This window comes from Cygnus atratus, chromosome Z (genome assembly GCF_013377495.2).
Source record: "Cygnus atratus isolate AKBS03 ecotype Queensland, Australia chromosome Z, CAtr_DNAZoo_HiC_assembly, whole genome shotgun sequence".
Lineage (NCBI taxonomy): Eukaryota > Metazoa > Chordata > Aves > Anseriformes > Anatidae > Cygnus > Cygnus atratus.
This window is the reverse complement of record NC_066396.1, coordinates 12,706,410-12,718,963: the sequence shown is the minus strand read 5'-3', so window position 1 is coordinate 12,718,963 and position 12,554 is coordinate 12,706,410. Positions and strand designations below refer to the sequence as shown.

The window sequence follows — 12,554 nt, the reverse complement described above, 5'->3', positions numbered from 1 at the left end:
GACATTCAGGGAGGATGAGTCTTTAAGAATATCATTAAGATCTGAATGCTTCTGATGGCAGGAGAGTAGATCACTCTAATGTTTTCTTTATTCCCATATTTCATATTAGGTATTAGAACTGAATTGTTATTCAATTGTGTAAAACTGTAAAGAATATGATCTTTTAACTTCCCATATGGTATTGCCCCATAAATAATGAGACAATTTTTTTTTTGCACAAGTCTTTCCGTATCGTAATTTACTTCTTTTTGTCGACCATCATTGGTATAACTCCTGCAGAGAAAAAGGTCCCTTCAAGAAAAAAACTGTAGAGGTACATGGGACAATTGTATCAGATGAGTTGAGGAGACAAAAGTTAAGAGCTAACCGTTCCAGCTGTTTTCCTTGACGTTTTGCAAGATGTGTTCATAACAGCAGGAACTGACTTTGTGACGCACTAAACTGCCCTGTTCTGCTAACTGTGCAAACCTCTGAGGAATCTGTGTTTGCACAGATTGCACATGTCCCTCTTTCAGATGGCAGTGCCATGCTTTGCAGTAATGAACTCTGGGTCAAGATGAGAAAAACTAAACACACCACCACTGTTGACCTGAGAAACACTGAGACAGGCCATTCAAGAAAAGCCAGCCTTGAGAACAGTCACTGGCCTGTAGAAATTTCTTTCTCACCATTTCCGGAATTTGGATGGTACTTGCTACCTTCCAGAGACAGACAGATGGGGCTTTTAAGTGAATGTAATTGACTTTGCTGTGGTATGTATCAGTGACATCACTGTGCTCAGTCAAACCTATGGAGATCAAGTCCTAGAGAGAGTAAAAGGAAAAAGGCTTTGTGTAAATGGGGGAGAATGTCATCAGGGTGGCCCATGTAAAATATCTGAGGCAGTACATAGAAGTGGCAGAGTATGCCCAGACCTAGACAAAATGTATACTTCCTAGAATAAATGATTACCAAAACCAAACCAAACCAAGCAGTGATTTCTGGAGCTGGTGGGATGTTGTGTGAGCTCTGCATCAATCTTTAGCAATATAACATCACCCTGGACTGACTTACATGAAGAAAACCAGATTAGACTCATGTGAGCCTGAAAAAGTTCACATCAAAAGACTTTCCACGCAATTAAAACAGGATGTCGATTCTGTAAAGAGATTCCATGTTTCAGCATACATTTTGCTGTGTTCAGGGCTGCCTCAGGAACTAATTTAGAGACAACTTTGCAACAAGAAAATAAGGAAAAGGTACCATACCCTGTGTCATGTATCTGCAGAAAGTTATCAGCTATGAAAAGTAACTGTGACACAACTGGAAAGCAATTCCTAGCAACCAGGCAAGCTCTTAAATTGCTATGATATCTTCTGAGAGAATCTTCACTGCATATACGACAGCACTGTTTATGTTTTGTTGCATTCATTTCTCAAGGTCTGAACCAGAGGATACAAAATATATTCAGAAATAACCAGGCAGAAAAAATAAAGAAGAAATATGCGCTAATAGGTGCACCTGCTTAAAAAGAATTATAGTGGATGCAGGATTTGCTTTGTGACTGTAACATGCAGCTCATATCCCAGACACTGATGATTCTTATATCTGTAGTCTCAACAAATCTTTCCCCAGCTAGAAATTTCTGTCCTCACTATCTCTGTTTTCTCCTCCTCATCTTCCCTCACCAGTGCATGGCGATGAATGACAAACTGCTAGCTGAGCAGTCTTCCTCCTCTTCCAGACAATCAAATATTTCAATGGAACTCAGACCCCAGGCTTGAGCCTTGTAGTTTCTGTGGTGTGCAATGGCATTCCTCATTATCAATTGCTCAGAACACAGGTGGGGCACCCAGCAGCACTATCCAGAGACAGGTGTTCAATATCTCTGCCCCTAGTAATGATGACAAAGTTGAATCTGTTTTAGAGAACTTTTTAATCCAGATATATAATTAAAGGGCAGCATATAGCAGATCCAGTAATTACATTTCATTTTCCAATTAAACTGAAATAATACATTAAAGGTCAACAATTGCCCATTATCAAAACATGGAAAAATAAAAATTGAGGGTGAAAACAATGGTAGAGTACCTAAGGAGAGCATTAGAGTCTCCTGTTTTCGAGAGCTGACAACCTTCTGCTTATATGCACAGGGTTTGGTCTGCAGATGGTCCTTCTGCAACGATCTGTGCAGCTAATGCAGGAAGTAATTTGTGTCTGTCAGATTTTATAATGTTGATGAAAGGATGATGTGCATTACTCCTGCTGGTGAGCAAGTAAAAGTAGCACTCCCAGTAGCATTCCTGGTGTCCCCAGAATGCACCCTCAGGAACATTCTTGATTGAGGGAATGTTCTTGGTTGTTTAGATGTTTCTGTTCTATACGAGTGGTTATGGCAATTATCTTTGTGCTGCCTGTGTTATAGCAAAGACAAACTGACGAAGAATTAACTATGATGGAGTTGTACTCATGCATGAGAAATAAGGATGCAGACCATGGCATTCCAGCTACAGGTAAAGAGGTGAAAGCAGTAGAAAAGCAAGAGCTGCAAGCTTAATAGTCAATGGTGGCTGTATCTGTGAACTCTCCAGTTTCATTTTGAAACTATTAACTTATGGCTTGTACCAACGTGGAGCACAATTTAATTGTGTGCTGTAAGAAAAGTACTTCTTTTATTACAAATGTGCTCCCTGATTATTTCATTGGACAGCCCATGTTTCCTTTATTATGAAAAATCATTATGAGATATAATAGTACTACTCCATCTAAGTCTCTACAAATGATTCATGAGTTGTGTAGACTTTTACGGCAATGTTCCACACCAGTTGTATCTTTTCCAAGCTGAAATGCTGTAGTCTGTTTAATCTCTCTTTGCATTTCACTGCAACTCCTTACCACTAGTAAGCCTTGTCACCTTCTCTGTACTGTTCACAGCGAGTCTGAGAATGCTTTCCTCTGTACTAATGACCAATCGAGAGCTAATGATTAGGCATAGTATAGCTGTAGTATGGTCGCCTTTCCCAGGTGTATTACTTTGCACTTGGCACCATTCTAAATCATGTCATTTTATCAGTCATTCACTATTGAAAACATAATTCTTTACAGTTTTAGTCTTCAATACCCTGAATAAAATGCTTGCTTTCAGTGTCCTAATTCCTGAACTGCAGAGGAGACTTGTTTTTTGTATTTTGTACTGCAAATTGTACAAAATGCAAAACCAAGTCTTTTCAACTTAGAGTTTAGTGTAGCTAATTTTACGTTTCATAATATTTTTGTGGTTTTTACTTTTCAGGTATGTTTTCTTTGTAATCAATTCAAATGTATTTGCATTAAAATAATTTTAAAATATTTAAAAAATTGTTATAAGTTGTCTCTAAGATACTTTAAGTCCTCCTGCATTTGATAGGAACAGAAAACAAACAGAGAGACATAGGAATGTTAGTAAAGAGATAGTGTGGGTTTACAATGTTCCATTAGTGCTCAGGCAAGAAGCTTTAATTGTTACAAGCTCTTCCAAGTAGGGTTTGTTTTTTTTTTTTTTTTTTTTTTTTTGTTTGTTTGTTTGTTTTGTTTTTTTTCCTGCCAGTGACTTCCAGTCAGCAAGGAAAGTCTTGATGTAATGCATTTACATAAAAAATCAAAACAGAGCCTTTGTTGGTGGGAGTTACCAGCTAAATTGGAAACCTATGGAGAACACAAATTCAATTGCAGTGTGTAGTGACCTGTGAAACAGGACATTTAGTTGTGAAATGACCAAAAGTAGTGGTTCTCTGAGAAAAGCTATATTTTGCGGTGAAATTTAAATCAGCCTTTAATTAAGATCTGTATGCAAACTTGAAAGATTTTAGAGGATATTTTGAATTTTGCTTTCTTTAAATACTACAGGCTTTCTTCATGAAGACCCTTGCTGTTTCTGTATTACTGATTGCAGAGAATAAGACTTCCACAACTATGCTACTGCTTACTTTCCACTTTTTAGGTATAAACAGATTTTATTTTATACACTGTCATTTTATGCAGTAAATTCATCTTACTGAGTTCTAATTTTGAGTGGTATCTGAGTTCACTTGGGATTGTCCTCTGAGAATCTTGTGAGGAGAGATTCTGGATATTTCCTATTGCAAAAGTGTTTAGAAGTGAGATTATCATCGTTAAGTGTTCATTTTATGATCTTTTCTCCTTCTGTAGCTCCTTGCTTTCAGTGTTTGCATAAGTTAAGGTATATAGGATTTGCTGAGTAAGAAGCTCTATCCAAAGTTTTTTTTGTTGTTTTTTTTTTAGCTTTACAAATACATATAACATTTCTTTATTGTTTTCTAACATTAATGGTTTTCAGAATGCTTTCTGATTTACAACTGGGTATAGTTCATTTCTTGCTGGAGCAATTTTTATGTAGAAACTTGTTGAGGAAATATGTTTTGAGGAACCATATGGGGAAACTATGAGGAACTCATAATCAGATTGATTGCCAACACCTTGAAAGCTGATATTTCTAGGTGCTGAATAGTTTCCAGTCTACCTTTTATTTTCTTAATGATATTTCAAAATGCAGCTGCCCTGTTACTTAGACTCATTTTGTAACTGCTAAAAGCATTTGTCCAAATTGTATTAGAATTACATGACATAATTATCAAATATATCCTGCCAACATCCCTTTAAAAACTGTGTATAGGAGGGTTCCAATTTTTTCATCTCTTAGTACTTGTCTAAATAATGATTATTAGAGGTTATATATCTCACTTGATAGACATTTGGTTTAAACAGTAATACAAGTACTAAAGATCTGGTGTTTGCAGTAATTGTAGTGTAGTAAAATGTGTATAAAGTTTCATCCTTTTTCCTTCTACTTTTATGAACATAGTGTAAAAATTACTTCTCTAGCAAAGCGTTTGTAGATTTTTAGGTGCTGTTGGCCCTAATCTACCATACACATGTTAGTTCAAGATGAAATTGTTGTAGAACTTGGATCTGTACTAGTACTGATATTTCTTCTTATTTATATATTTATTAATTTGTACTCCTGCAAGGGATCCTATTTACAAGATTAATGTATTTTCACAAACTTATTAACTTGCACGGCCATATTTTCATCCATGGAGAACATGTGTGTCTCTTTCTAGAGACACACAAATCGAAGTGTGAGTTTTCCTTTATTTGTGGAAAAAGTATTTATCTGTCATCCAGTTATGCAAATTGCATATGTAAATGCACATATGAACGCATAAACTGACGTGTGCATGAAATGTAAAAGTAAATAAAATTAAATCTTCCATGCAATTCATTTTTCATGGCAATGACATGCTTATATAATATGGAGGAGTGGGAGGAAGATGGAAAATTGCCTTAAAAAGATGTCATTTTTTTAATAAAATGTTTTGTATTAAAAGAAAGGAATAAGAAAAAAATAACAAGTTCTGAGGATGTTCATTGATTGGTTTCTCTTAACAAGCTTACTACTACATATCTACAGGCAGCTCAAATACACTGGTAATCTAGAAGGTGCTTCATTCAAAGACAATTTGTTAGTTTTGTTCTTCTGCCCCAACTAGACTCTACCAAGATCAGTATAAAATTTATGATTGATTTGATGGGTTTTGATTGCTCTGATTTCTAAAATAATTTTGTGAGGACATACAAAATCAGTGAATTTTGGAAATGTTGGAAAAATTGCAATTTTTAGAATTTGGACATGGATTTATTGCTCTGGTAACCAGCTAAATTGAACAAACAGGGCCTAATTGTTTCTCATTTGTCATGTATGTACTATATGAACTGAATCAGTAATATATTTCTTAAGCTGAAACACAGAAAAGTAAGACTGATTTTTGTAACATTTTTGGCTTCCAGTGTTACTGTGGGTGCCCAAGATGTTTATAGGTCTGTTCTGCTGGAAAGAATTAAAGGGAATTCCTTTTTCTTCCTGGGAAAAGAATATTGCTGACTCCACAGCGTTTGTTCCCTCTCTGGAATCCTGCTGGTACTGTGCTAAGACTCAGTATAACAGACATAAGGATTACATCCATGTTTATACATATGGAAATCAGGGAGACATTTCCCATCTGTTGAAACATTTCTGCATGAAAACAGACAGCACCTGGGACCTCGTAAGTGATAGAATTTTTCCCACAATAGACTTGTCAGTGAGAAGACAGGATAACACTGGAACTACTTGGAGACTTTATGCAGCGTGGCTTCTGCTTCTACAAAACTAGACACAGGTTGGATTCCCAGCCTGTTCCTTGAAGAGGTGATGCAGAGGTCTCTTTATGAAACCTTCCTATTGTTTCGTGTTCTCTGATGCGGGAGGTTAGAAAAAAACAAATTCAAAATTCTTGCACTTTATGTTCACTGCCATTAACTTAAAGTGTTAATAAGGGACATTACAAATGTCAAAATGAAAAATGCTTATAATTTAGTGGAGAAAGGATGTACTGGTAATATTTAATGGTATTTGCATCCAGTTACACTTGATGGGTATTGTCTCATATATTGGAAAGACAGATATAAAACATCATTTCTTAAATTTAATAAGTTGGGACTATAGCCTTTTCTAGAATTATGTCTTTATGGGGGACTGGGTACAGCTGCCATATGGATGTGGAAGGCTGTGCTATTGTATTACAGTTCCCTGTCATACAACCTAGTTTAGGTCCATCACACCTTATGCTATCTTCAGGAGAAATTATATTTAACGTCATGGCAAATACATTCTTGTTAAACATATGGGTCTATCAAAACAAACAGTCAATTTCTGCATATCTGTTTTTTCATGATATCACCATAGCTAGCTGAAATCAGGTAACATCGGGTGTAGCTTTTCCGTAGCAACTGGCTCAGTGGTGGCCCCATACCATTCTTGCTGTAATTATTTGCTCAAGTTTATTTCCATCTCCACAGTGATATAAATACAATAGCTATACACTTTGTGTCTGCTGAGCCATGAAAGCTTAATGTACCTGTCTCAATTAAAGTTTTCAGCATATAGTCATCTCTGCTGCCCAGTAGCTATAAATAAATAAACAAATAAAAGAAACCAACACACACCTTTGCCAGCACTACATCTGAAAAGAGAAAGTACAGATACAAAAAAGTAACATGATTTGCCTGAGGTTACATAACATGTCACAGCATTAGTTTTCCACATTTTATATCCCTAAGTTGCTTTGGGCAAAACTGGGCTTTTCACCAGCTGAATCTGTGTTCATATCCAGATGCTGCATTTTTCCTGACTTACGTAATGGAGTGGCTTAGAAACTATTTCTCGTTCAGTTATTTCATTGAATATTATCTTTGCTTCATTATAGGTATTTTCAAACAACTTAGCATTAATTATGGTCTCTGCTTGTGTTTCAATTTATTACTTGAGTCATGCCGTGTGCCTTTGCTTTTATTTTCCTGAGGGGATAGACCATGTTCCTTGCTACTTGCTTTTAGCATTTTCACCATTTGTTGCACACCATGGATAGTTGAAATCAGGGGCATCCTACTTACATCTGTGGTTAGTTAACAGGACAATAGAAATCCACACATGGAAATCCCAGCTCTCTGCACTTTATCAGCTTCTTCTGTAGTTTGTGTAGGGGTAAATACTATGCATATGTTGAAAAAGTCCGGGGACAAAAACAGTGATGCCTCTGACTTTGGGTAAGGAAAGTCACTTGTGTCTCCTGCAGTTGTCTGTGTTGCAGTCTGACATTGAAAGGCTACATCAGAGACAGAGAAGTTTCTGTATCTTCCAGAATCCATGAAAGAGGGTCATGTCATAATTGGAATTAGAATGGGAAATTAATATCAAAGAAGACATACTATGAACTACAGATTGTTTTCATCTTTGAGGTAATTGTTCCACACCTGTCCTTGACGTATATAGTAAAACACATTGTATGTTTTACTATGCAGCCTGCATTTGTATAAGACAATTCACAGTCTTATTTTTTTGTGCACACAAAATCCTGATCTGTGATTAAATTTCATTCGTATTGTATCAGCATTGCTCCCATTAACACTTCAGGCAAACATTATCACCTACTGCACAGTGTGTTGCACTGGTACTCATGATCACAATATTTGCTTGATTCTACTATTGCTGACCTGATATATCATCTCTGGCAGTCAGTAGACCACTCTGTTTCACTATTTTCACATTCCTTTTCTTCCAGCTTGATTTAAGCTAGTAAATATTCCCGGGCTGTTTTCTTACTGTGTTTGACCAATGTGCAGATTGACTGGGCTTTTACGTTTTGCTGGACTTTACCAGACACAGATACCTGAAAGAAATGCACTGGATTTAATTTTAGTTTATTTTCATTTCAAAGTAGTGGTCCAAGCTTCCAAAATTTTGGGGAGAGAGATAGAGCATGTCTGTTAAACTGAACTGCGATCATAATTGTGCAAAATGTTTGCAAATAAGTCTTAGAAATTTTCTCTAGTTTCTTCTTTTTTTATATACATTGTGATCTAACTACGCTTTTTAATGACTGGTCATTAGTTATTTTCATAAACTTTCCGCCTAAATGAAGCATGCAGACAAAACTTGTGGGCCACTTATAAGAGCTGGAATTTTAATGGCATGATGTTCTTTCTGTAAACAGCTCAAAAAAATGTTAACATATAGTCTTTGTAATGTAAATCTTGCAGTCTTTGCCTTTTTCATGATGAGTTGAATTGTTAGCATATGCACATACGTTTATTTTATATAATTGTTAGGGACAATGTATATTTTAAAATAATTACGTCAAGCAAATTGTTTATGTCAAATGCTTCGAGTTATAATAAAATAAGAAAGTATAAAATATTCTGAACTCCTATAACTGCAGCAAATTCAAAACAGAAGTGGAACAAAACTGTCAGCCTTGTGTTTGTACAAGAGTTCAGTCCAGACTTAGTCATAAAATAACCCATAATGGGAATTTTCTCTATGTCGCTGTTTATTTTCGTTGACTTCCATATACTATGCCTTAATTTTGCCCTAGGCTTTGTAAGAAATACTGATTGGGAATGCTGACTTAGGAGTTCTCACACTTGTAAGACTGTAAAGACCAGCATAGAATATGCATAGGATTTATGCCTAAACCACAGAAGATGAAGAATACAGATATTAATATAATCCCATTTTCCTATAAACAATAAAAGATGGTGAAAGGTATGCAAATAACCTCAATTTTCTCCCAAGCAGATGTTAGTACATGCCTGGTAACATGTACATCAAAAGATAGAATCTCATGGAGAAAACTGTGTACCTGCTTGAGCCACATGCAACAGTGGTTAAGTCACAAGTCAAATGTGAATAAAAACCTCTAAATGGGATTCTGCAATGTTTCTTTAGTGAAAACACCAAAAAGGTCTTTAGAGAAATGTGACAGAGCTGACTTAATCATTGACTTAACCATATTTACCTTGTGAGAGTCTGTGAATGACTGTCAGAACTGTTTACTTGAAGAGCAAGGCTCCTCACTTAATCCATTTATCTTTCTCTAATGTAACAGCCCATACCTTCTATAACTATTGCTTCATTTCTATTCTATTTTATATGCCTTTCAAAGAGTTTGCAAAGGAATGTAATCATGTCAAGCCTATTTCTAATCCTTCAGACATCATATGTTCTGATACCTGTTATATTGCACACACTTACATGAATGCAAATGGAAACCCAGAACATCATCTCTGGGAGATATTGTCATGCCTACAAACAGTAAAAATATTTATTCAGATAATTTGCAGTGGGAAGAAATAATTACATTATCAGCATGTAAGACCCTGGAGGAATTTTATGGTTACAGCTTTGCCAAATAAAATACAGGAAATAAGAGACTTGGCTCATGGATGCACTATAGAGTGGTCTTAAAACTTATTTAAGAAGGATAAGACTTTTATCCAATGAATTAACCTATAATGTGTGAAACAAATACCTTGATAGTGTCTATGAAATTGTACAGTAGTATAGCTGTAATGATTATAAATAATGTGCTAAATAAGGTATCACTCAGTGTAGAAAATAGTTTTTCTAAAGTTTTTAGCAAAAAAGGGGAAATTTTATCCAATAAAAAAAGATGTGGTACTGCTGTATTTAAGGATTAAAAAAAAAAAAAAAAGAATCAAATACTTCATTTGGAAATTGCATTGAGTTTTCTGTGATAATTTCCTTCCTGACCAAGGAATTTTAAACTCTTGTTATTCATCCTGATAATAAATGTCTGTACTTCAAAGAGAAACTCTAAGAATAATACACTCCACAAGGGAAACACTGTGAAGCACCAGTATAATAAGATAAATCTTATAGGTAGATGACATTCTCTTTGCCAGAAATCTTGATATAGTAATGTAGAAGAACGTTACCAAAAAAAAAAAAAAAAAGTTAGAAAGAAGAGTATTGTTTAAATACAGGGACGGAAGATCCTTTCCAGACTAGAATTGGCTGGGAACTCATTGTTTTGGTATTTTGATATTTGGTATATTTTTCATTGCAAGGCCAGATCCTTGTGACACCTGTGACTCTGGATCTGGAGATCTATACCTGAACAAAGGGTTTCTACTTAGAATTTTGAAAGTAAGTTAACTCAAGTCCTTATATAGGCTGATCTACCAAACTTCCTGTCTTGTCTGCAGCTCTTCCCAGTAAAGGGAACCATTACTGATGTAGATTTAGAAGGAACTGAGCAGGTAATTTCTGCTTCAATAACTCATCCTACAAAATATAGTAGCAGGAGTAGCAGCAGGAGTCTCATCTGACACTGAAGAAAGATAAATGTCTCTCCCTTTCTATTTTCGATGGTTCTTCTATCGATGCCTAGCCAATCTGGGGAGTTTTTTTGGAGGTGAAAGGGATAAGAAGACAGTAAGGACGTATGAGAAATAATGGGCAACAGAATTATACACTGGTTGGGAATAAAACCTGTTACTGTTTCCACTACAAGATCCATAAATTTATCTAGTTTCAGTATGCATTAAGCTTTCAGTATTCATATAAGATGAAACAAGTATTCATACAATACAGAAACAAGCTTTTCCTTCTCCTTGAAATATGTGAAGGCAAATGATTTTACAACCCTGAATACCCTAATTTTCTGCTGTTAGATTAACAGTTTATATATGTATGTAGTCTTTAGTATCTTTGAAGATGGGGCCTGGGCTCATTTGTATTTAACAGGAGATCCTAATATTAAAATGTTTGAAAATCAGTGGAATAGAGTATGGCTTATAGTCTCTGGATCCTCCGACCATTAAGGTAGTGTGTTGGGTATTTAGGTCCTAGGACCACACAGCAAATGCTATGATTAGGTTCTCCAAGATGTACCATTAATTTGCTGATAGTCTAAATTATTTACTTTATTTTCTTCAGATAATTAATAGGATAAACACATCACAGGTACATCCTGAACATCCATAAAAGAGAGGACTTTCATGAAACTTAGGTGGAATGGCAAGACATAAATGACCACATGCAATTAGGTATTGTATGTGTAGCTCAAGGAACAGCTTGAAGAAGCTTAATAGAGTTGCTAACCAGAAGAAATAAAACCAGAACTGATGGAATGAACTTTCTTCCAAATAATATATATATATATTATTATATTATATTATATTATATATACAAAAGCTATTTTTTCTAATCTGTTGCTAAAAGGACAGGAGGTAGATGTTTTACAGATCAGTAGCACTGGCTATTGTTCACAATCAATAATTGAAATTTTCTTGGTTCTTGGAAATACTTTTTTCTGAGATTTATTCTGTTTGATAACTGTAGGACATTGTGGAGGAAGACATCTGTTTAGAAAGTAAGAGAAGAAAGTGGAATACAGAGTCAGCTACATACAGTAACTTTTACAGTTAGATTGTCTGGGCAATGGGAAAAGCATCTTTTTTTTTTTCTTTTCTTTTTTTTTGTGTGCCTGTGTATTCACACCTTTTGCTACATTGTCCCTAACACAGCAACAGAAACAGTATTGTTTTTTTTTTTTCTTTCTTTCTTTCCCTTTTTTTTTTCCCCTGTAGTTCTTAACTCTTCTGTTCTAGCACTTGGAATATTCTTTTTTGTCGTTGTTTTGTTATTCACTGTGTGCCTCTTTATCAAAGTAATTAAAAGAAAACTTCAGAATTTTTTTTTTTTTGTTTACCTGTGACTAAGCTGGACACAATTAGTGGCAAGACCAGCATTTGCAGCATTCTCATAAGTAGTTCTCCTGGAAATGAAAAGTACTTGACTTCCCGATAGCTCATCTTGTATGATCGGAGAGAAAATCCAAGGATTACACCTGAGGAGAGAGAAAAGATAGTCATAACATTATTCTAAAGTAGTAGTAACATCTGAACATGTATATCTGTATAGTAGTTAGTTGGCATACCTGATTGTAATATGCATTTTTTACTGTGCTCTAGATTGCACTCCTGATTTTCTCTCCCAAACATCAGCTACTTATACGAGTAGTCCTACTGAAGCCAGTGAATTATTTTTCACTGTAACAGATTCAGAAGGTTGATTGCATTTCAATTTTACAAAATCACGATTTGTGTAAAAGGTACATCTTGAGTGTTAATGAAAGGGAAACAGTGCCCTACAACTGCAGCAGAGTGCTTTG

At 35.4% G+C, this 12,554-nt stretch overlaps 1 protein-coding gene across 1 annotated transcript in view; it reads right to left on the bottom strand.

Annotated features, from left to right (window-relative positions):
• SLC1A3 (solute carrier family 1 member 3) overlaps nt 1–12,554 on the bottom strand; it is a 60,724-nt gene that overhangs the window by 29,054 nt on the left and 19,116 nt on the right. The window contains exon 3 of the mRNA XM_035563754.2: nt 12,093–12,230. Coding sequence (XP_035419647.1) covers nt 12,093–12,230 — 138 coding nt within the window. The remainder of the gene's footprint in view (nt 1–12,092; nt 12,231–12,554) is intronic.